General features: G+C 39.9%; 1 protein-coding gene and 1 long non-coding RNA gene across 7 annotated transcripts in view; one reads left to right on the top strand and one right to left on the bottom strand.

Moving 5' to 3' along the window:
• FRMPD4 (FERM and PDZ domain containing 4) overlaps nucleotides 1-22,773 on the bottom strand; it is a 344,070-nt gene that overhangs the window by 289,078 nt on the left and 32,219 nt on the right. The window contains exon 1 of one of the 6 annotated variants that reach the window (XM_048329255.1): nucleotides 17,070-17,304. The exons of 4 other annotated variants lie outside the window; for them this stretch is intronic. In XM_048329255.1, the coding sequence (XP_048185212.1) occupies nucleotides 17,070-17,110 (41 nt within the window). In that variant the 5' untranslated portion in view covers nucleotides 17,111-17,304. Of the gene's footprint in view, nucleotides 1-15,816; nucleotides 15,842-17,069; nucleotides 17,305-22,773 lie in introns of those variants that run through there. One more of the 6 variants, XM_048329276.1, reaches the window with a different exon arrangement.
• Nucleotides 17,743-22,592, top strand: LOC125316838. The gene is made up of 3 exons (XR_007199863.1): nucleotides 17,743-18,107; nucleotides 19,618-19,841; nucleotides 20,071-22,592. It is a non-coding gene; the product is annotated as an uncharacterized LOC125316838 (long non-coding RNA).

Raw genomic sequence — 22,773 nt, 5'->3', positions numbered from 1 at the left:
CTTTGGCATCAATGAAGTACAGGAAAAGGAAGGGGGGAAAAAAGCCAACTGCACCATAGCTGACTGTTCCAGTGTAACGTTGCACTGCAGTGGAGATCTATTTTGAGAAAACTATAGTTGCCAGTAGCATAGCCCTCTTAAGTCATTTTGGTAGAAGCTGTCAAAATACATGTTCTTTGGAGCCTTGCTGGATTTGGATTACTTTATCTGGCTTTATTTTACAACAAAATGAAAATTTGTGACTACCCTCTAATAAAAGTATTTGAAGAAATGTTAAGTCTGGGTGAAAATAGAACAAGTAAAATAATCTACGGTTTTCTCAGAAGCATGTGGGATATATGCTACAAAGTGGGACTAAACAGAGGCAAAGTTGAGTAAGGAAGGGAGGAACATAGTCTAGGCACCTTTGTACATATGAATGACTTGGGAATTGTTAATGGAATGAAATGGAGGGCAGCTGCAGAAGCTGCTGGCTCTTGGGAGCCCTAAGCCTCATCTCTGTCCTGCTTACCTGTGTTAGAATGAGAGAATTAAAGCCCTGGATAAGCCCAGGAAAAGGGTCTGGAATCAAAGGAGTCCCTTTCCTAAGCAGTTAATTACAACTACTTAAGCGCCAGACATTATATTCTTCACTACTCCATTTTCATTCTTGTTATTTGCAACAGAATTCTTTCTTCCGGGAATATCCTAATGCCTGGTAGTCAGGAGTGACAGATGTTGGCTCAGATCTCCAGCCTTCAGAGGGGATATGAAATGCACAAAATCCAAAGAAGGGCAGAAATTCTGCAACACCATTGTGCCTAATGATATTCTCTACTAGCTACTGCCAAATGGTTTCCCAGATCTGCTCATCAGGGACATCTGGTATTCTGTATTAGCCAACATGAACTGGTCTGGAACACTCAATAGCCTCAGGGATGTGGTGTAAATTTTCATACCTAAGGATGTGTGGTTTTTTTGTTAACAAAGTTACTTGGATTCTTCTGTAGCTTTTGGAGGTCACCAAAACTTTAGAATATATCACATCATTGAAAATGGGCTTTATAGTTCACCTACACACTTACCTCAGCAGCTATCAAATCTCATTTGGCATACAGCTTTTTTAGTTTCTGGAATGATTTGTTCAATGATTCTGCATGATCTGTAGACAGCTCCAGAAACGGTGCTTATAAACTCACACAGAAGTTAATGTACATGAAACTAGCTAACAGCAGTTCACTTTTGCATACCAAATAGAAAATGTAGGGACACTCAAGAGTAGGTAGATTATCTCTTGCCCTCCATATTTTTTTATTTATTCTACAGTTCCTGTAGACAAGTGAACATTTAAACTACCAAAAAAAAAAACCTCTGGAGAAATCTAAACATAAGTCATCATAATTTAATTTACCAACAAATGCTCATCAGCTGACCAACAGCATGTCTTCCAGATTCTCATCACTTTATTTACTATTTATCCTCTCCAAGTGGAAAAATGGTGATAGAATTCAATTTTGTTTTTACCAACATATACAGACTGCTACATTTTGAATATCCTTCTAAATTACAGTTCATATTAAGAGCTAAGTGCTATGCTGTGCAGCCCATTGAAGATGGATGAGAAGACATTTTTCCCAATGAAGCATATGAAAGCTTAAAGCTCATGTTTTCTTTGTGGTAGCAATATGTTGTGCCAACAAATAGAATAGAACGTTTTCCAAAATGCTATTCCTCATGATGCCTTATCCATACTAAGGCTAAATGCAGCTGAAATCTGAAGCAAACTGACCTTTGAACCTTTCTGCCTAATTTCATCAGCTAGAAGTCAAATTACATGCCACGGAAACACGGATTCTAACACATTTTATGCTAAATCAGACTATAACATTCCAGAAAAATCCAACTCTTGATGGTATTTACGGCTTGCAAAGAGCACAGCTACTGAACAGGCGTTCGTTCTGGATGCACACATTGTTTCATAAAACTTCTCCCTCTTAAGTCTGTTCTGCCTTTTCTTCCTTTTTCTCTTTTTAATTACTCTGGAAGTCCAAAGTTCTTGATGAAATAAGGGTGAATATCAAACCCATGCTTTACCTCACCTAAAAGTTTAGTTTTGTATACCTCTAAGAAAGTCCTTTTTTCATCAGTTCCCAAATACTTACCAGCATGTGGAAGTTCTTCCTGTCCTCCAGCACTTTTTTTAAAACTGTATCTGAAACTATGCAGTGTTCCAGGTGAGCATGGATTGTCTCACCAGATCTGTGAATCTATTCCCCATTACAGTGGAAGCTAAACAATGCTTTAAAAAACACTGCCAAGTCCACTCCTTACCCAGCGGATGAACAGAACACTCTCCATTTAAATCCTGCCGTTGGATGCTGATGGGTTTTCTACAAGTAACTCAGGAAAATATAAGGGTTTATTTTGCATTAAGAAGTTACCCAGTAACATGAATGAAAAGCTCCTTCCAAGCTACTGACAGACATGTCACACTAAACATTCTCAGCAAAAGCATTTCTCCTGATTTTCTGAACTGTGGAAGTAAAAATCAGAAGGGGAAAAAAAAAAAAGAAAGCAGGGGAGAAAAAAAGTCTACCAGTAATGCTTTCGGAGTTCCCATCCAAGGAAGCAGACTCCTGACTAAATCCAGAAGAAAGTGAGCTTGACTGCAGGTGATGCACTCTTCTGTCACCACTACGTGCCACTGCAATCAATCAGAATCACTATAGGGACATGGGGCAGAGGAAAGCAGACAGTTTTAAAACCGAAATGTAAAAAGTGCATTTTTAAATTGAGCATGGGTATTTTTAATTATGCACTAGAAAAGCATGTTTCTAGACAATTCCACATGGAAATAGCATGTCCTTTAGAAAATTCATAATTAATGCCCAATATCTACCTGGTAGAATGAAATGCCAAAGGCAGCCTTAAATTTTAAAAACCAGCTTGAAATTTATATATCCTCATGTGTAAATTCAGTATTCATCAGCTTATAGACAACCAGTTACCAAACACCCAGCTCTTCCTAAGAGGAAAAAATAAATAGTAAAAAATTGTCTTTAATTGTTGGGGTTTTGTCCACCCCACTATCATGAAATCAAAAGAAATACACAACAAACCAGATAATTAGAACTAGTGGCTTTTTCCAGAACAAAATTCTCTCCCATGTTTTACCAGGTGACAGATTAAATCTGTGAGCTGATCTTTACATTAAGCCCAGTGCCTGATCACTACACAGGTAAGTTTTCCTTTCAGTTGCCCACCATCCTTATCACTAAGTATTTGTATGTATTGATAAATGTCAAAAAATACTAAACAAGTCACCAGGCACTAAACTGCAGAAATACCTTTCTCAGAGGTGAAATAGTATTTTTTTCTTCTACTGTGAAACAACCATAACTTTTAATACAACAGACATAAGTTATGGAAGTCTATCTTGAGAATGGAAAGCCATGGTCTTTGCATTCAAAATGACTGTTCCATTTGTATAGCAAAGACTCTCAATACATATTTTATAGGAGCTGTACGGTAAGCTGAGTGGGCATGTGTACACAATGGTGCATTTACAAACCCCTAAATCACCAAACATTCAGCTGCTTTGTCATTATTAACGCCAGGCTTTCAGCAAATTATTCAAACTGGTTGCGGAACGAAGTTTGCCAGGTTGAAGAATAGGTGGTGTCATCTTTCAACATAACATCAATTATACATCCCTGCTGAAGGGTCTGCCAAGCCTGGGAACCATCACATTCTGAAGCGCTCCATCAGCACAGGGAAGCAGACCCAAAATATGCAGAGGAGGTTTTCTTCCCTCACCCAACCTGACAGCAGTGGGTACCGCAGCTCTGTGCTGAGGGGGCTTCATTAACTTTGCTCGGGTATTTGGGGCCAGTTGTGGCTGGTCAGGCACAGGCAAATGGCACCTGGGACAGGCAGGTCCTACAGGATGAAATTAGAGCAACAGTTAAGCCTGCAAAGAAAGTTTTGGCTGCAATTCAAGTTACACTGTTATTTACTGAGTAAAGAGACACTGTACACAGAGTTATTTGGCCTATGCAGTGTGCACACTGGCTGGAAGGAGAAAAATCCACCGCATTTTAGTTAAGGGGCTGTGCCTCTCGGTTCAGAAAGAAAAAAATGACGACATAAAGAGAGAATAAAACAATTGTTATGTATCTGAAAACAAAGTAGCCATGCCATTCTTACAAACCCAACTTTAGCAAAGACCACACAAAAACATGAGCAAAGTTTCCTTATGGTTTCACATAACACTACACAAACTTTACACCTCCGTGCCACTGTTCGCTAAAGGCAGAATCACCATGAATTTGCTGTCTAATGCTCAAAACTCTTCTCCCCTGAACATAAGTATAAATGAAAGCCTAAACCACCTATTTCCCCAACACCTTTAAAAGCCAGAATACTGAACTAATTAATAAAAAAGAGATCTGGATCAGAAGGGTGTCTTTATTGCGGTCAGAGTGTCACACACACTGTGCCCCTGCCAATACTGCCAAGCAGTCCAATCACAATAACTGGTGAGTCAGCATTAAGTACTCACTGTGAAAGAGGGGAACTAGCAGAAGAAAGCTGCTTGAGTTGGAAACTGATGGGAGGGAGACGGGGGAACAGAAATAAAACAGCAAACCATACCACAGAAATTGAGAGACAAACTGTTTTCTGCTTACCATCATATTTATAGAAGAAAAAAAATGAATATGTTGAATGAGCAGATTAAATGTCAGTTGTTATGATTACAGCCTGGTAAACAAATATATACAAATACTACTAGTAACATTTTATGTAACTAAAATAAATTTCAGCCATTTTGAAATAACACCCAGTAGAACAGGTATTGTGTCCTCTAATTGGAAAGCTGCTCATTGCAGCACTGAACTATGAACTGTTCAGGGAAAAAAAAAATTTGAAATTAATGCTGCTTTACCTTCTCCTATGAAAGAAACATTTTAAACATTTAACATGAAAACAGAATTTCTCTTTTTCAGAACCAGCACGTAACATGAGAAAATGGGATGAACTCTGACATTAACGGCTAAAGAAAACTAATGAAAGGGAAACATTTCCAAAAACATACATTTGTCTGGTCATTACAAGGCTTAAGAACACTATGAGGTCTGGATGAGCTTTAGAAAACACAACAAGAAGCACATCAACATTCTGCCAATAAAGAACAACAAAGTACTTTTGCTGAGACGAAGTTTGCACTGATATCTGGAAGAGTGAAATTCATCCTTTACCCTTTACACAGCAGGCTACTATTAAAATCTATTAAACAGTCACTGCACCAAGCAGCACACCCAGATACCATGGACAACTTGAATCCAACAGGGCAACTATGGAAACAAGTGGCGGGGGCAAAGAATCTGCCAGCTTTCCACACTGCCATCACAGAACACCCCTTTCTCAACAAGACCTATACAGGACCTTAATGCCTATTAAAGCCATCAAAAGAGAAGAATAATAATCAATGTTTTGCTTTGAAAGAACACACCTTTGTATCAGTAAACAAATGTGCAATATATTCAGCATCAAAAAATAAAGATATTGGAAGTTTTTTTATCCAAACATATCAACTAAAGCAAAACAGACTTGCATTCCACTGTTCATATTCCAAGGATATTACTTATAAAGTGGTCTTCTGTAAGACATGCTAACTATAAGCCATGCAGATGCACGATGTTAGCCATCTAGAAAAAAATGTGTAAAAGCTACAGTAGTTTTAATTGTGCATCCTGACAGTACTTCCTTTGATATACTATACACATAATTTTTTTTACATAAAACACCCAAGCCAAAAGAGATTTAGTTGCTTTAAATCAAAATTTTTCTATAGAATAATTTGTTGTGAGGCTTTTTAGAGTTCTTCTTTAGATGTATCCTTCAAGATCCCTGTAACCACCACCTTTTTTAGACAACATTTTCAACTATGTGATAGAGTTGATGGATAAACATTGCAAAGTATGAAAGTGATCAACAAGGAAGGGGGCTGATGAAGTGCCATATATGTATAACAAATGACAAAATTGATACAGAAGGAAGTGAAAAATTGCTCTATGGAAACTCCTCAAAGTTTACTACTGCTGGTGTTAAAAAAGAGAAAGCCGCATGGTTCAAAGCATAATTAAAAATTCAGGCTAATTATGCACCTATAAAACTCCCATTTCCAGTTTAAAGATGAAGAGCATTTGAAAAGCAAGCCATTAATACTCTCCAGTTATTTTTTGTGGTCTCAGAAGTAGCACAGACACACTATACTTTGCTTCTGTATGATGTTCTTTCCAAGTTCAGAAATAGAGCATTTGAAAGAAACCTTTTATCTCTTCAGACAGCTTCCAGAACCTGGAAAACACATCCATGGAAAGGATATAACTGCAAACTTGCTGCTAGGAATGAACGCATGTTCATTATTTAAAAGATAACAAAAAAAATTTAAACAACCTCTCATTTATCCTGGACAGTTCCTCTTCTACAAGCAATCTAGAAAAATTAATCCTTTGGACAACCACACTCCTCTCCTGCCTAATAAGGTAAAAATATTATTAGAAATCTGCTTTTAAACAGAACAGGAAGCCAGTTTCTTTAAACTGCATGGCATGGGAGCAAGGGTGCAATACCTTGAGACATCAGGATGTGCAGGACACACAAAAGCTGCATTTAGCACGCAGAACCTGCACTTGATTTCCCAAGCGCCCAAGGAAAGCCAAGTCAATTGAAGGCAGCAGAACAGGCTTCAAAGGCAGGAAAAGATAGGGAAGCATGAGAAACCAGGAAAGACCTAAGGAGTTTCAGAAGGGCTGAAGCAGCTTCTCCTCACTCCAAGCCATCTTTTGCAGGAACTCCCCTCTTCCCGGATTTGCTCAGCTGTGGGGTTCTCACATAGCCTCCCCACTTCTCAGCTGCCAGAGGTACCTGAAGAAAGGTCTCACCTCCATGTTCTCCCACAGCAGCATCCACTACCAAATGGGGTGCAACATAACAGAGCTCAGCATACACCAGAAGCTCCACTTCCCCTTCTCCCCTTCCATCTTGCTGCCCAAGACAACGTGCTCCAATCACCTCTGCCAAGCCAGTTTAGATATCTGCATCAGCAGAAATGAAACAAACTAAAACCAGTTTTCTAGTGGTTTTAGTCCCTGAAGTAGCTCACCATGGTGTGAGACATAAAGGGCTGCAGGGGACAAAATGAGGAAACTAAAAAGCAAAAGAAAGTGTAAATCAGACACCACAGCCTCATTAGGTCTTCTACCATCAGATGTTACATGAGGCTGATCATATTATGGAAGTGCCCTCTCAAAGTGCCTCAGAGTACGAGGGCTTACTCCTCATTCTTCCCCATACCAATTTTAAAAAAAAAAAAAAAAAAAAAAGCCAAATGCTTTCTGGTTTTTTGGACTTTTTTAAAGTCAAAATGAAACATAAATGCATTCCCCAAAGACTACAGATTTTGCAGTCAAGTTATCTGCATTCAAAGCAGGGAGGAAAAGCTACAGGGCTGACCAGTGAACCAATGCAGGGGATAAGCATCACCCTGAGAAAAAGCACCATCCTTATTACAGGGTCTTTCAGACAGAAAATACATAGGGAGTCAAGGACCGCCATCTTATTTCATGTGTTGAGTTAGTTCAAGCTTAGCCATCAGAAACCCCCTAGAGAAAGAAAGACTTTCAAAAAAAAAATTCAAGACCTTAGAAAACAAAAAAATTGTTTCTGTTCCAATGCTGGAGTGAATTTTTCCTTTTTTTAAAACAGCAGTCACACAGATTACAGCACATCTCACCAATTAATTCAACCAGCCTTATGAAGCAAATAAACTCCTACCCAGGCAACAATGCAAGTTCACATAAAGATCAGCTATTCTTGACCAGTTAGTTCAATTCACTCATGGCAAATTAGCCCCCGTCCAATACAACACTCATTAAATTCCTTTCTCCAATTTCTCTCTTCCTGCCTTTGCCATTCCTCCACTATTACACGCTGTAGCCCATACTCACCCTGCCTTCAAAGCAGAATAGTCAAGTACAGATCATTCCCCACGTGCAGTTTTTCTCTGTCCCCCTTCACTGTGGGCCCTGACAGAGGAGAAGGCACTCCTTGTAAACATGACAGGTAACGTACAATACATTTTGCAAAGCAAAGACCTAGGCAGATAGCCAGCTTCATAAAAAACTATCTGCCTCTTTCACTGGGAAAAAAAAATTCTTCAAAGATGAAAATTAAAAATTCAGTGAACATCATTTGAAATTTGCAACAAGTCAAAAATAAAAACCAAGAAAAGTAGATGCCTTTATATAGCAACTTTGATATGATCCAAAACCTAATGCCAGTAAAAAACCCATGAAATTTGATAACTTCTACCTGAACGCATGTACTACATTTTGATTTATCAGTCACATTGTACAGTCAGAACAAAGCTTGTCTTTCCTGTGATAAAGGTGTGCAACCTGTTACATATTGCAGAGTTGAACAGAGAGCCCACCCCTTTCTAGAGTGGGTAAGGCATTGAAGGTATTGCCATAGTAATCTTCAAATTATTTTTTGCGGGATAAAGGTCTAACATCACAAGCTAAAAAAAAAAATCATAGGATCATAGAATGGTTTGGGTTATAAGGGACCTTAAAGATCATCTAGTTCCAACCCCAAAGTTTGAACTTTATCCCCACTGGGGCAGGCTCGTCTGTGCAACTGCAATCTCCACTCTCTCAAGGCTCTTGTCATAGGTGCCTCAAGGGCTGTCACAGCCTCATTTAGAGCAAGTCAAAGTCAGTGCCATCATCTAGGCATCCAGGTAATGAAGTATCCTGCCTCTACAAATCTGCTTAGATATGGACTATTTCCAGATTTCTTCTCCAGTCCTCTACTGCTCTGTTTCAGTCAAACACAGAGCACAAGTGAAATAAGGCAGCTCGGACGTGTAACACATGCCTGGCTTGTTTTACGTTGCTGGTGCAACTGCTAGTACTCCTGGTAGCATTTACTGCCATTTTGCTTTCCAAACACATGAGTAGTGCCAAATCCAGAGGAATATAATCACAAATTCAGGATTAAAAACAAACAGTGAAACTACAAAATATATAAGCAACATAAGCAAAACCTTACAGGCTGCATAATGCTGGAAAAGTATTTTAAACAAGTATGTCAGCACTTACATGAGAAGGGCTCATTGTTCATCTGAACAATTAAAACTCAATCATGCACAAACCTTAATGAAAACCTTCACCCTAAATAGGGTACAATCAGTACTGCAAAGTTTTACAAAAACTGATTTTAGATTTTCTTCTTACACAATATTGGTTTCAACAATTATGTCTTCTCTCTTCCACTCACCAAAAAACAAACAAAAAGGACATATGCAGAAATGAATTCTGAAGAACAAAAGGGAGACTCTTTTGGTCTTTTGACTGTTCATGTAAACACTAAGTAGTTTTCATCAATCCACACATACCTGCCTTTTTGTTTTGATTATCTGTAGATACAAAAAAGTCATAATACTTTGCAATATCCCAAGTCTCTTTCCCTTAAAGTTTCAAAAATTTCAAGCAAAATCCAAAAATAAACTCTATCAAGGGCCAGATCATAAGAAAATTCATTCTCATCATTTGACTCTAGCATACAATATTCCTTCTTATTCTTCACCCCCTTCTTGCTATTCTCTGTATAAATCTATTTTTCTACCAGCAGTTCTCAAAATCGTGAAAGATATCCATCTATTCTGTAGAACCTTATCTCCCCACACTCCCATAGCTAAAACTGATACCTGACAAGTCCACTCACTGACTGTATTATAATTAAAAATGTAGGTTATTAAAACTAATGAAAATTAATTTCTCAGTTTGTAGCCAATAATTAACCTATTAAAGGGAGTATACACTCTGAACTAAAGGAATACTGGTAGAAACTTCTACAACATCAGGTCCTAATTTAGGTCAGAGAGACTTCTGAGTCCTGGAGTACTTTACATCTCTAGCTCCAATGTACTTTCACAGGTTTAGATTTTAAGCAGTGTGGATTTCACCAGGATTTGAAATGCAATTGCTCACTGAAATTTATACTACTGGCACTGTTATTTGCTTCATTTCCAGTCAATTGAATAATTACTGGAAACAGAGTCTCTCTGATTATTTTAAAGTCTTTAAACATACCTTCAATAAATATGCAGCCTTTTCACTTCACAATTTCTTCAAGGTACGTCACAAAACTAATACCTTTATTCATGGTTATAGAAAGCAGCTTTAAATACAGTTTGGTTATCAGAAGTCAATTCCTATTCTAGCATGTCCCTACAGTATTTAAACACTGATACTTTATCAGTACCAAAAGTTTCCATAACGTGGATCCAAATAGGTTATGTGCAAACATCCATGAAAACGAGTAATTCATATACCTGGATGGTCTTCCCTGATTTAATAGAGCTATTTGTGCATGACACAGTTGGACTGGAATCCAAAATTACCTTTCTTTTCCTCACATGTGATTTTTTGCATTATTTGTCTATAGCAGTTAGAGATCCTTCCCAGATGATGGTTGATTTTGTAAGAGATGGTGGCTCCTACATGACTTTAGTCTATTCTTTGTCTCATCAGTCACATACTAAGTTGTGATAGATCTGACATAACTGCTTGGAAATGCTGTCAAGAGCAGTAAAATACCCCTTCTGCGCCACATTACAAGCGGAGCTGAGACCATGTATTATCCTCTCATTATTTCAGGTCATGATTTGTATTCCCTATGAACAGCTTGATACACTTCCATAATGACCTAGAATGCTGCAAAATATGGAAAAATATTCTCATTTTTTATTACTGATATGGTGAGAAATTTTTTTCAATTTAACTGAAATTTCCCACATGAATCTGTCAGGCTGAAAAGCAGGCTTCTCAAAAACAAACAAACCAACCAAATCAGACCATGAACAAGCAAACCTTTTCCCCTCTCAAAAGACTAAAGAAAAACTATAAAAAACCTCAGGCTCATCCTGGTACCAGTGAATACAGAGGCAAAAATCCATGAAAAAACCTTTTATGTCTTCTCAAACCATATGAAAATTTTAACAGAATGACTTAAACATGCACACACAGGAACACTGGTGCAGGCTACAGTTATAAGAGAAACTATCCCAAGATTCTTGATTCAGCCATATCACCAATGATTTTACATTACAGATTGAAGTTTTCCAAAATAAAGCAAAAGCAAACGGAAAACACATCCTCCTAGAAATGAAAGCATTATATTGAACCTGCACATTTTGATTTTTCTTAAATCAAAGCATCAATTCTCAAAGTTTTCTTTCCATCTTCTTCAGTAATTAGTAGAAGATGGAGAAAGAAAGCATTACTATGAGTTTATTCTCTTTTTTTTTTTGCTTTCTCAAAAATTTCTGGAGACAATGTTGTTCCTGGTTACATCTTTTCAGCACTGTATTGCGAGGCAAACAGTATAGAGAACATATATATTTAGCAGAGTTGCATCATCATTCACTGGCCACTTGACAAGTTGACAGGAGTTCATAATGTAAGGAGTGGTTTTAATAAATTTCTAAACTGCTGAAGTCACTGTGACATACAACATTACCAACATCACAAACATTAAAGCATATGTCTTTATTATGTGTGTCAGCTAACAAAACAAAACAGACAAATAATGAAATATAAGGCAAAGCTCCTATATTAATGTGACCAGGCAAATGTGCCACTAAATGTAATGCAGTTCTCAAGAAAAAAGGCTGAAATGAATTATTGGTTATTTGAATTATCATCCAGCACAATAAAATGCTTTTTGGAATTAAATTACCTCCTTTGAACATAAAAAGGATAATCATAGGCTTTCTTACTGAGTCTTTTGTAAATACTGAAAATAACTTACAAGTTACGATATTGTCATTTCAAAGAGTACTCATAAAAATTGTTCCAAAAATCATATGCAAAACAGCATCAGTAAGTTAATCACCGTTTCAATTGTCTCTCCATTAAGATAAGATTTTTTTTTAATTTTACAGCAAAATAAAAATTTGGCAAGGAAAATCACAGATAAAGCAAGGTGCTATTCTGATAAAGACAGAGAAGCATCCCAAAACATTCTTCAATTAATTAAAAATTAAAAACAAACAAACAAACGAAAAACTCAAAATACCAAACAATAGACTGGTTAATTTTAGAACTTTAAAAACATATATGTGCTTGGCCACATAAAAATAACTTAACCATGAAGTCAAGCAACCCTATTCCCAAAAAAAACACCAAACAAAAAAAAAAATCCCAAACAAACAAAGAAAAAAACCACAACAGATCTTAGTACTCAGAATATACGGGCACAGCTTCTAGTCTGCTACATTTTAGCACAGATCTAGGAGAGAACCTCTCACAGCAGTCTGGCAGGACATCTAAAGACTATCTGGAGAGAAGAAAACTGAGCACAGGGCTACAAAGGCTGGAAAGGGAGAGAACAAATGCAAGGTTCCACATCTGTTTAGGCTTCTTTCACTTTTATAAGCAGCAAGAACCCAAAAGTCCAAACATCTGTGCAGGTACCAAGTCAGTCTACCTGACTAGAGATGGCCAGCTATGGAAAGATAAACGCTAAAGATAAGAATGTGAGATTTATCCACCTCATTGAAAAAGGACTAGGTAGGAAGTTCCTTCTCAGTTAGAAACCCAGCCTCAGTTTTATCATAAGCACAGGGAAAAGCCATATTTGACTGTTCTCTGAAAAGAAGAGCTTTCAGAGTTATGGGATTGTTTTGTTGTCATTGTTTTAAAGTCAATTCCAAGGGCCTGGGTAGCAATGATATGGCTATTCACATCCCATTTTAATGGACTAAATTTAAATTCAAGGATGATGGATAGCAATGCTAAACTTGAGCAGCAAAGTGAAGATCCAGGTAAAACAAATTTACCTACCCCATAAGAGAAATTAGCATTGCTGTTAAGGGCAGGTCCAAATCTTCCCAGTATCCTCCTGTTTGTTACATGGGGTTAACTCTCCATTAATTATACTTGTAACAGCTACAACAAGGTCTACAGGTGTCTGTCTACTTTCTTACCCTATACTGCAGACCTATGTCCCGGAGACTTCCTTTCTGGTGACAAATTACTCCATGAGCTCAGAACTTCTCCCGCAAGTGTAACTTTGGGACAGAGATGTCCACCCTAACCTCAGCAGTACTGGCACAGCTTAGAACTTGACAGCCGCTCATGCAGGCAGTCATGTCATTTTCTCCCTAGTGCTATCCTGCAAAGCTACAAACAGGGGCACAGGCACTTTGTATCCCAACACTGGAGAGTCACAACCCCACTCAGTCACGCTCAGCTGATATCCAGACAAGCATCTTTTCATATCAAAGTTTTACTTCCTGCTGTGAAAGCTCTGTAATAGAGCTGACCTCAGCAGACATCACAAAAACAGTCATTCCCCATTAAAAAAAAAAAAGTCCAACCAAAAATATATTCTATGAATACAGGCTTAAATTCTTGATAACTTCCATTCACTATTCTGACCTATTGTTTCATAGTTCATCTGTCCAGTACTGACTAGAAATATGACACTATGCCCTTTACTCAGATTTACCTTGATCTGAAAAGTTTCATGTTCAGCACAGCAGCACCATCCTTCCTCCACTGTTTATACCTATGCTCAAGTATCACCACTCTTTACATGTCCTCGTTCTACTCTTTCCCCAAGCAGCTGCTAAAAGCAACTGAGAGAGAATACCAGGCAAGACAGACTTCTGATCCAACCTCAACTCTCAGCTACGCACCTTACCTATGGCACTAATCCTCCCTCCCAAACTACAGATGCTACCACACCATACATGCTTACGCAGCCCACACTACAGAAATATTCACTTGCCTTGTACAGCTTCACATCAGAGCACTGATCCATTAAACAAGGCTTATCAATCATTCTCTACACTTGGAAACTCACTACAGTAAAAGGTGGTTGTTTGTTTGAGATTTTTTCCTCCAGAGAATGACACCATAAGATTGCTACCAAAACATTTATTCCAGACCACTACTAGATTGGTGAATTTCCAAAACGGGAGCAGGGAGAGGCTATGTCTGGGAAAGTGTGATCACTATTTATACACAGTATTTTTGTTTTCAATGTCTGATGGGTATCTCCAGTCTTTCAAAATCATGAAGCATCTGTATTTTTATGCATAGTACACAATTTGACAGACCTACAAAGGCAAGGAAAGGACAAGATTACCAGAGATCACATTTGTCATAAAACCAATTTGGCATTCTCTCCCCTTTTTGCACATAATCTTTTCCAGATTATGCCCATATTTTCCACTTACCCAGCAAGTATAGACAACTGTTGAAGCAGTTGTAGAAGCAGAGTCTCTAAAAGACCCTATGCACAAAGGTATCACACAAAAAAACCCACATAAATAATTAAAACATAAAAAATTATATATGCTATGTAAAATTTTATATCCAGTAGCCACCTTCTAGGACTTCAAACCTCATCTTAAGCTTATTCCAGATAAAAAATGTTATATGTTAATTGATCGAGACAAAATTTAAATTCTTACCAGACTCATTAAAATCATATAATGACTTTAGGAAGCATCCCTTCCAGCAGTCATGCAAAACAGAGCTTAGCTGTGTCACTGCCTGCAAAATCAAGGCTGCAGACTAAAACTGTAATAAAAGACTTGCAAATCAAGATGAGGACACCTGAATGTCCAACAAAATAAAATTTAAAAAAAGTTCAGCACCAGCCATGTTCAAAACAACTTTCTGTACGTAATCTGCCTGTAAATCACATTCTCAGTTAAATATTTTCTTCAGAAATGCCTTCCTTCTAACAAAAAACAACTGGTATTTTTGGGCAAACTAGTTTTCCAACACAAATGCACAAAGGGACTAAAAATGGGGTTTACACTGGAACCTGTCTTCTTCATGAAGGTCTCATAAAATTGAAACAGATACCTGGCTGTAACCTAGGAAACAGCAAGTAAAGTCAAGTCCTGTGTAAACTATTATGTCTTTTAACAACCAGAAAATTAGAAATAAAAAGTGTAGTTCAGGACACAAATAATTTACTGCAATCTGTAAGATAAACACAGTCCATAAGTATTTCACATCCTTAAATGAAGCAGAGGCAGATACAAGCTTTGAAACTTGCAATTTCATTTCAGGAGGAACTTTCAGGTTCTTCTGGAGAATTTCTATGATCTGTCTTTACTTAAATACAAATCTTAACTATGTCTTCAAGTATGCAGAAAGCTACAGATTTTGTACACACCAAGATCCAAGCTTACAAAATATATATCTAAAACCTGCCATGCACCTGACATAACAGCATTTTCGAATGGCACATCCCTTTCTGTGCCTTTGATTCTAGATCAAGTGTGACATGAAGACCTGGGAGCTTTTCTAAAGCACCGTTTCCAAAAAAATGGAGAAGGTCATGCAATTCAGTTACCTGGAAATAAATATCATACTACATGACCTATTCCTTATCTGTGTGAGCATATTTTCCCTCGCCTCAAAGTTTCTGCTGTAGTTCCTGCTACTGCAGCTCTAGTGGTACCAGCCAGTAACAAACACCACCCAAGGCAAGCCGAGGGGGCTGCTTGTGTTGTCACTGTCACATGGTGTAAAATTGCTGTGAGCAGGATGAGACAATGATGTGCTTGAATGACAGCAGCTGTTCTGTGTTGGCATGCCACAAGCAGAGCTGTAAGCACAGCCAGGTGCAGTGGTGGGAATTTTGGGGGATAAAGGCAATGCCAGCACCTGTGGCACTCAGTAACTTCCAGGCATGCAATATTTGTTCTTTACAGACCATCTGTCATTTTGACAAGCTCCCTACCTGACCGTCACTGGAGCAGGCCACCTTCTGTATTTCCTTAACAAGGCCTTTCTCCCTTTTGTACAACATCCAATTTCTGCCTCATAAACAGAAAAGGATATGGTAACTATGGTGTAGGAACCAGTGAATCATAAGAATTAGAAACACTCCTAGTTACAGTGATCAAAGCTAAATCCTTTAGGAAGATTATTCACACCAGAACCCTGAAAAAAAAAAAAAAAAAATGTGGCTCGAGCACTTTCATACGGCATCTCTGAGATAAAGCACAATCCCCTGTGTACCTGCGAAGGGCTACCTCCAGTTACGCGTAACTACGGTGGGAACATTGTAACAGGGGCTGTTGTGCCTCTTGATCTATCTATGCAGTTCCAAGGCCTGGCAACCAGCTGCGAACGCAACAGTCCACAGGCTGAGACCACAACTCTGAGGCCATTCAAGAGAAGGTTTATTCGGAAAAAAAAGAAATAGAGAAAAATAATACAAATCAACCACTCATTTAAACAACGACAACTGCGAGCCTGACAAGCAAGGGATAAGAGACGCCAAATCCACTGCCGCCCCTGCACCCATCGCCGTGTGAAACGACGGAGGGGCAGCGCTCACAAACGATGCGAGGCGGCGACGATTTCACCACTTCTCCAAAAATACGGCTGCTGGGGGAGCCGGCGTGCCCGAGGCGGCGCGTACCGCGGGAGCAGAGCCCAGGGGCAGGGCGAGACCCTCCCCGGCGGCGCCGCCCGGCCAGGCGCTGCTGGCTCCTCGGAACTTCGCCCCCCGCTCCGGCAGATGACCGATACCCGCACCGCAGCCACCACCCCCCGAACACCAACACACCCCTCAAACACCGCCACCGCGCCCCGGTTCCGGCTCCTGTCGCCGCTTTTGCGTTTTCAGAAGCACTCTGGCCGCCCGTTCTGGCCAGCGTCTCAAGGAGGGCAAGGCTCTCGCCCAACTGCGGCCGCAGTTCATTGTCCCTTCGCAAGGGAGAAGGCGACGACCCATCCCGCGCAGGGACATCGGCGCGGCCCGGGCAGGTGCTAGGGGCAGCGAGCGCCCAGCGCCCCACCCCGACCCCGAGACCCTCGCCCCGCTGCCAGAGAAGTTGGGAGCGGCGCGGGCGCTCCCCACGCCGGGCAGCCCCCGTCCCTCCCTGCCCCCGGCCCTCCCTGCCCCCGCAGGACACGGGCAGCGTCCGCAGCCGCGGGACGCCCGCGGTTCTCGGAGCAGCAGCGGCGCCGGCGGCAAACACCTACCCGGAGAGCTTCCCAATCTTCACAAAGCTAAACACATCCATCCATGCGGCCGGCTAGCTCTGCCCGTCACACTCACTCACTCCAGCAGCAGCAGCGGCGGCGGCAGCAGCTCCATGTCGGGAGAAGGTTGCGTCCAGCGGCAGCAACAGCCCTTGCAAAAAAGCAGGAGCCGGCGGAGACAGCGGCTGCTACCCCCCTCCGGCAGGGAGCTGGGCGTGCAGCATCTCGCAGGACCAGCGCTCATCTGCGCGCAGCCCTCCCCCCCCGCTCCCCCCCGCCCCGCTCCCCGCCTGCCGTGCGCTCTCCCGGGGTAGGTCCGGGAGCGGAGCGGCGCCGGGGCTGCCCGGCAGGAGCTCTGCCCGCAGCCCGCGCCCCGGGAGCCGGAGGGGAGGCGGCTGCTGTCCGCCGCCCCCCTGCAGTGCTCCAGAGGAGGGAGGCGGCGGGGTGCTCAGGAGAACGCAGGGTGTACCGGGGGGAGTTTCTCCTCTCGCCGGTGGTGTGTCCGCTCCGGTGGGCGAGCGGAGGGCGCGGGCGGCGGCCCGGGCGAGCGCCGATCGCCGGCTCCAGCCCGAGGCGGCGCTGCGGCCGCCGGGCCGAGCCCAGGGCTCCCCGCGGGGCCTCCCGAGCCGCGGTGCCGGGGAAGGACGGCAATGGGTCGGGGTGTGAGGGGCACGGCTGCAGTTCCCCGGGGCAGAGGCCGGCACGCTGAGTGAGAGGGGAAGGGGAGCCCTGGTGAGTAGGAGGCAACTCCTCCTCAGTCCGGGACCAGCACCCTGGGCCTTGCAAGCAAAAACTTGGGAAAGAAGAGAGCCCTCTTTCCTTCGACGATCACACTGTTCCATGCAGCCCCAAGGGTGGGGAAGGGCCTTTTGGCTTTCAGCCCTCGCACTGAGTGTTCATCAGCGGTGGACCGAGGACAGGCATCGGGCTGAAATCCACCGCCTGGCTTTTGGCACCATCCTGTGACCTCTCTACCCATGCCAGGAAAGAGACCTGAACGAACGGAGTCCTCGTTGTGACAGGAACATGACAAGGCCGGTTCGTGGCAACATAATTAAAGTGCAAGCACTCTTCATACACATCTTGTGGAGAAATTATAAATCCAGGGGTCCTGACACAAGAACAGTCCAGATGCATTGCCTTACACTTGTGTCCTGCATCAGGCTTTAAGTAAGGCACTGGAGTTTAGGTCTCCAAAAGTTTTCTCTGAGCAGAACAGGAAGGCAGGTGAAATTCAAATTCATCTCCACACAAACTCTACACTGTAATACAATAATTCTCAGTATGGGAATGGATTTTCTCCACTTCAGTGTTTTAATTTGTATGTTTGTTCTCTGAATAGATTGATATGTGCTTTACTTCATGCCTTTCCAGATTTTCAGTCTCTTCTGCAGGCTTGCACCTGCACTGTCCCACCAACCAAGAACTTAGAAAATTACAGTAGAGCCCAACACATGTACTCCTGCAGCCAGATGAAAACAATGCACTTTTTTAATGTTAAAACTTGTATTGATAGGAGAACAAAAAGAACAGGCCGTACTAACACTCACTGTGAATTGGGTTTCAAACTATTCTTTAAAACAATAGCAACAAAGAATGATTGATCATCTATTTATATTGGGAGAACATTGAACTACCAGCTAAAATGCACTTGCTGGCCTAGCACAGATGTAAATGGCTTGGGCATACTCTGAAACACCGTATGAAATATTTTGTGCTAGTGCATCAAAATATTTATGTGGTACTTACATGCACTATATTTATTTATTTATTGTGATACCAGACTTTTTTAAAACTGCAGAACCTGTGCCTGTCATTCATGCTGCTCTATTCATTGGTAAAAGCTACAAAGATAACACAGTTTCAGCTGGTTAGAAACTGACTTATTTATAAATCTGTCATTATTTATTTATAGACTAAGGAGATAGGCCAAGATCGTACAAAGCTAACTGAATCTGATGAAATGATACACCATATATAAAATTAAGCACATATGCTCTGTATCAAACAAGGTTCCTGTCTTGAGCACTTCGTGCTCCAAGGCTTCTCACATAAAAGTGCCTTAAAGCATAGTGGTGAGTGCCAGAGAAATGAAGGAATTCTAAGGGGTCACTGGAATTTCTGTGGTTTCAGAGTCTTTCAGTGGAAAGACAAATGTGGTTCTAGGATATACTGGCTGAGTTATTTCCAGTGGAGATATGAAGAAAAGCAGAAAGCATAACATCTGATCAGAAATGCCTTACTCAGCTTATTGAAAAAGTGCATTTAAGAAAAACAAGAGCAGGTTCAGGAGTGTTAAAGGTAGAAAAGAGTCAATCTTATGAAAGGAAAGAGTTTTGCCTAGCAAAACAAAGACTAAGAGGTAAAAAAGATTGTACATAAACATCAGTATAGTAAACACAGGGTGTGTACCCAAAATGATAGGCCTTTACGAAAGTCATTAACATTTGAAATGAAGCTGAAATTATCTCCTCTTTCTTTGGCTTTCCAAATAGATACATGTAGTATTGCTGTGTTTATAGTTACTTTTATATTTTTGTTTTCCTAGGCAGAAGCAATTGCAACACTGCAAATTTTCTAGAATGCCTGTGGAGATACTCTTGGACTAGCCAACACCCTGGAGGTCCATTAATAGCAATATCACAGGAGTCTTACTCCCAGATGTGAGACATGAAAAGAGAACCTGGACAAGTGTCCTTCCTACTGTGCTAAATACTGGTAACCCTTTGGAGCTGTGCAACGTGAGAATCACACACAGGGAAGGAGACTGGGGTATGAGAGTGAACTTTGGTTCATGGTTCTTTGGCTTCTGCTGTCATAGCAACTGGATACAAAACTGTCAGTCTCATAGTAAAAGATTAAAATTTGCCTACCCAAAGAAGTGAAGTGGTGGGCGTTGTTCTGTTTCAAGAGTGAGAGTTGATATATGTAGTTTGGACTGGCTTTGAAGCCATCAACTGTGCATTGAAATAATATTTTGGTGTTTTATCTTCATTTGCAGGAACATCAGCTAGACTGTGTCATGACTGAGCTCTTGGACATACATTTATACCTTTCAGTTACTGCAGTGGGAAGTCAGGTGAAGTAAAACCCATTTGAATGTGACAAAGGTACGTGTAAACGCTGAATGGGAACAGACAGCCAGAGACAGCAAACCAACATGTACTCAGTATCTCAGTAACAAATAATGATTGAACATGAACATTCCTAATCTTAAAGTACGAATCTGACGTCAGTTCCTGGCTGAATTCGTACCTGGCTTTTTACACCTTTTTTTTCAGAATAGCATAGTAAATACGGCTTTTTGGGTATGCTTTGTTACTATGTACTATTACCTTTTTATTATTCCTGGCCAAAGTAATCAAATTAGGATACTTAATACTAATGCTTTGTGTAATTCAAGATATCCTTGTGTAGACTGTGGGCCAGTAAAAGCCGTAACTTCATATAGTATGGCAGTTTCATAGGCATTTTTAGAGAAGAAAGCCTGTATCATTTTATAATCCTCCGTGTTCTGAAGGAAATGGCAGACATATGTACATATACAGACAGGAATGTTATACTATCTAAACTTTAAAACCAAGTAATCTGTAAAACCAATTACTGTAAAGACTTAATTTTTTAAAGACCCTGTTGGTTTTGGTCCTAGAGAATATGCTATGAAGATGCATTGTATATATCTTTACAACTGACATAAAGAAACACTTTTTTTTGTTCCTGAGTTTTTAAGGTTTTTAATTTTTCCTTCGGAAGCACTAAATAATCCCCAGAGGAAGATGCGTTGCGCTTTCCTGGATACCACACAGCACAAAATTTTAGCCCTGCAGCTGGACCAATAGTATCTCTTGTCATTTACAAGATGCATCAAATTTGATCCTGGATAATTTAAATAAAGACAGGTAGAATCCTAAAACAAAGACATAATATTTTAATACTTCTGTAGGTCTCACAAGTTTTTCTCTCAGTGAATTAAAAACTCATCACTATAGTTTTTTTAAGACTAGTCAAGTAGGGTTTTTAATGATTTCGAATCTTTTAAAAGATACTTTAAAGTGCTGTGTCTCATCTTCAAAATGGTTTAAAATTCATCAAGTTGGAATGGTTTTTTTAGATAAGAGCTGAAGTTTCTATGATTTTTCTGCAGTGCTTGGTATTACTCATATCCAAATGGCAACAATGTGTGTGTAGAGAAATGTGATAATAAAATCCATTGAGTAGGGACGTGTTAATACATAGCTGGTGATGCAAAGTTTCAAAGGAAGATATTTTGCCATTGTGATCTGCTACCTACTGAATGTTATTTCTAAAGATAATTGGTTATGATTCTCATGTAGTAAGTCCTGTAGTACTCTGGGTACTTGTATTCTAGACTGTTACATTCTTTTTTTCAGCCTTGAGCCTTTGAAACATGCATTTTTTAGAATCCATTTCTATATCCTGGTGCTTACCAACACTATACAATTCTATATAAGAACACTTTAATTGCTACAGACTTTCTCCATGTCTACATTTACAGCATTATCAAGAAGTCCCTCTGCTTACCATGAATCTATGCACCAGCTTCTACATGTCATTTTTGCCACCTGTGTCAAACAGAGTTTTTTTCAGGCCTATTTTTTCATTGACCCATACAGACTGCTGAGCCCTTCATGTTTTCAATTTTGCTGAATAATTTAGTGTGGTGGACATGCTATGTCACATACAAGTGCAAAATAAGATCATAGATGGTTGAAAATCTAAATAGCAGATAAGATTTTCTTTCTTGTCAGCTAGGAAACAAATCTAGAAGCCTAAAGGATACTGAATTGCATAGATCAATATAAGCAAGAATATTTCAACTGATGCAACAATTCTGCTGAAGCCAGACATTTGTAGTCAAACCTATATGAGCAGATCTGTTATAAAGACAGTTAACAAAAACTACTGGTTGCTATTATGAACTGAAAAGTTTTGCAGTATATTGAACCTGTAGCTTTAAAAAAACACCATTAAATAGAGTATTTGCCTATGTTGCAATACACAGATGAGATCGAGGTAAGGAAAAGGACCTTAGATAACATGAAGATAGTAACATTTTCTACTTCAATGAATAATACAAATTATTCAATACTAATGCATTAGTTACTTTAAAATAAAATTATCTTTATAAAAAAGGATTCACTTTTCTGGAATGGATATGTATGAAATATTCAAATCAGAATATGAAAAGAACTATTATCTACAGTTGATCTTTTACTGACAAATGGACCCAATTCAAGAAAATCTTAGACATGCATATAATGAGGCTTATTCATGGCATCACTTAGTCTAAAATATAACTTGAAACAATCACAAAGTTAAGCATGTGTTTAAGTGTTGTTTGAATAAATATGATTTCACAAATCATAAAATATATAAAGATGAATCAGAGAAAAAGAAATTTGAAATGCTAATGTGCAATTAAATGTGCTTAAAATTTATTTACAATAAAAGGAAAACTGTGGAAAACTGCATCCACCTTCTTTCTCAAAGGCAAATCTGAATCCTGCCACCAGGGCTTTTTTTTCGTACTTTAACCAAAACCAACTGCAGAATGAAAATTTTGTGGCAACTTCAGAGAAAGTGATCAAAGTATGCATTTTTAAATTAATAAAATTTTAAAAAACAGTACTACCACTGAAGTCTTTCTAGTACTATCTATGACTACTATGATCAAACATGTATT

Source organism: Corvus hawaiiensis, chromosome 2 (assembly GCF_020740725.1).
Source record: "Corvus hawaiiensis isolate bCorHaw1 chromosome 2, bCorHaw1.pri.cur, whole genome shotgun sequence".
In the NCBI taxonomy this organism is placed as follows: domain Eukaryota; kingdom Metazoa; phylum Chordata; class Aves; order Passeriformes; family Corvidae; genus Corvus; species Corvus hawaiiensis.
Note: the sequence above shows the minus strand (reverse complement) of the source record. Positions and strands in the feature narration are given on the sequence as shown.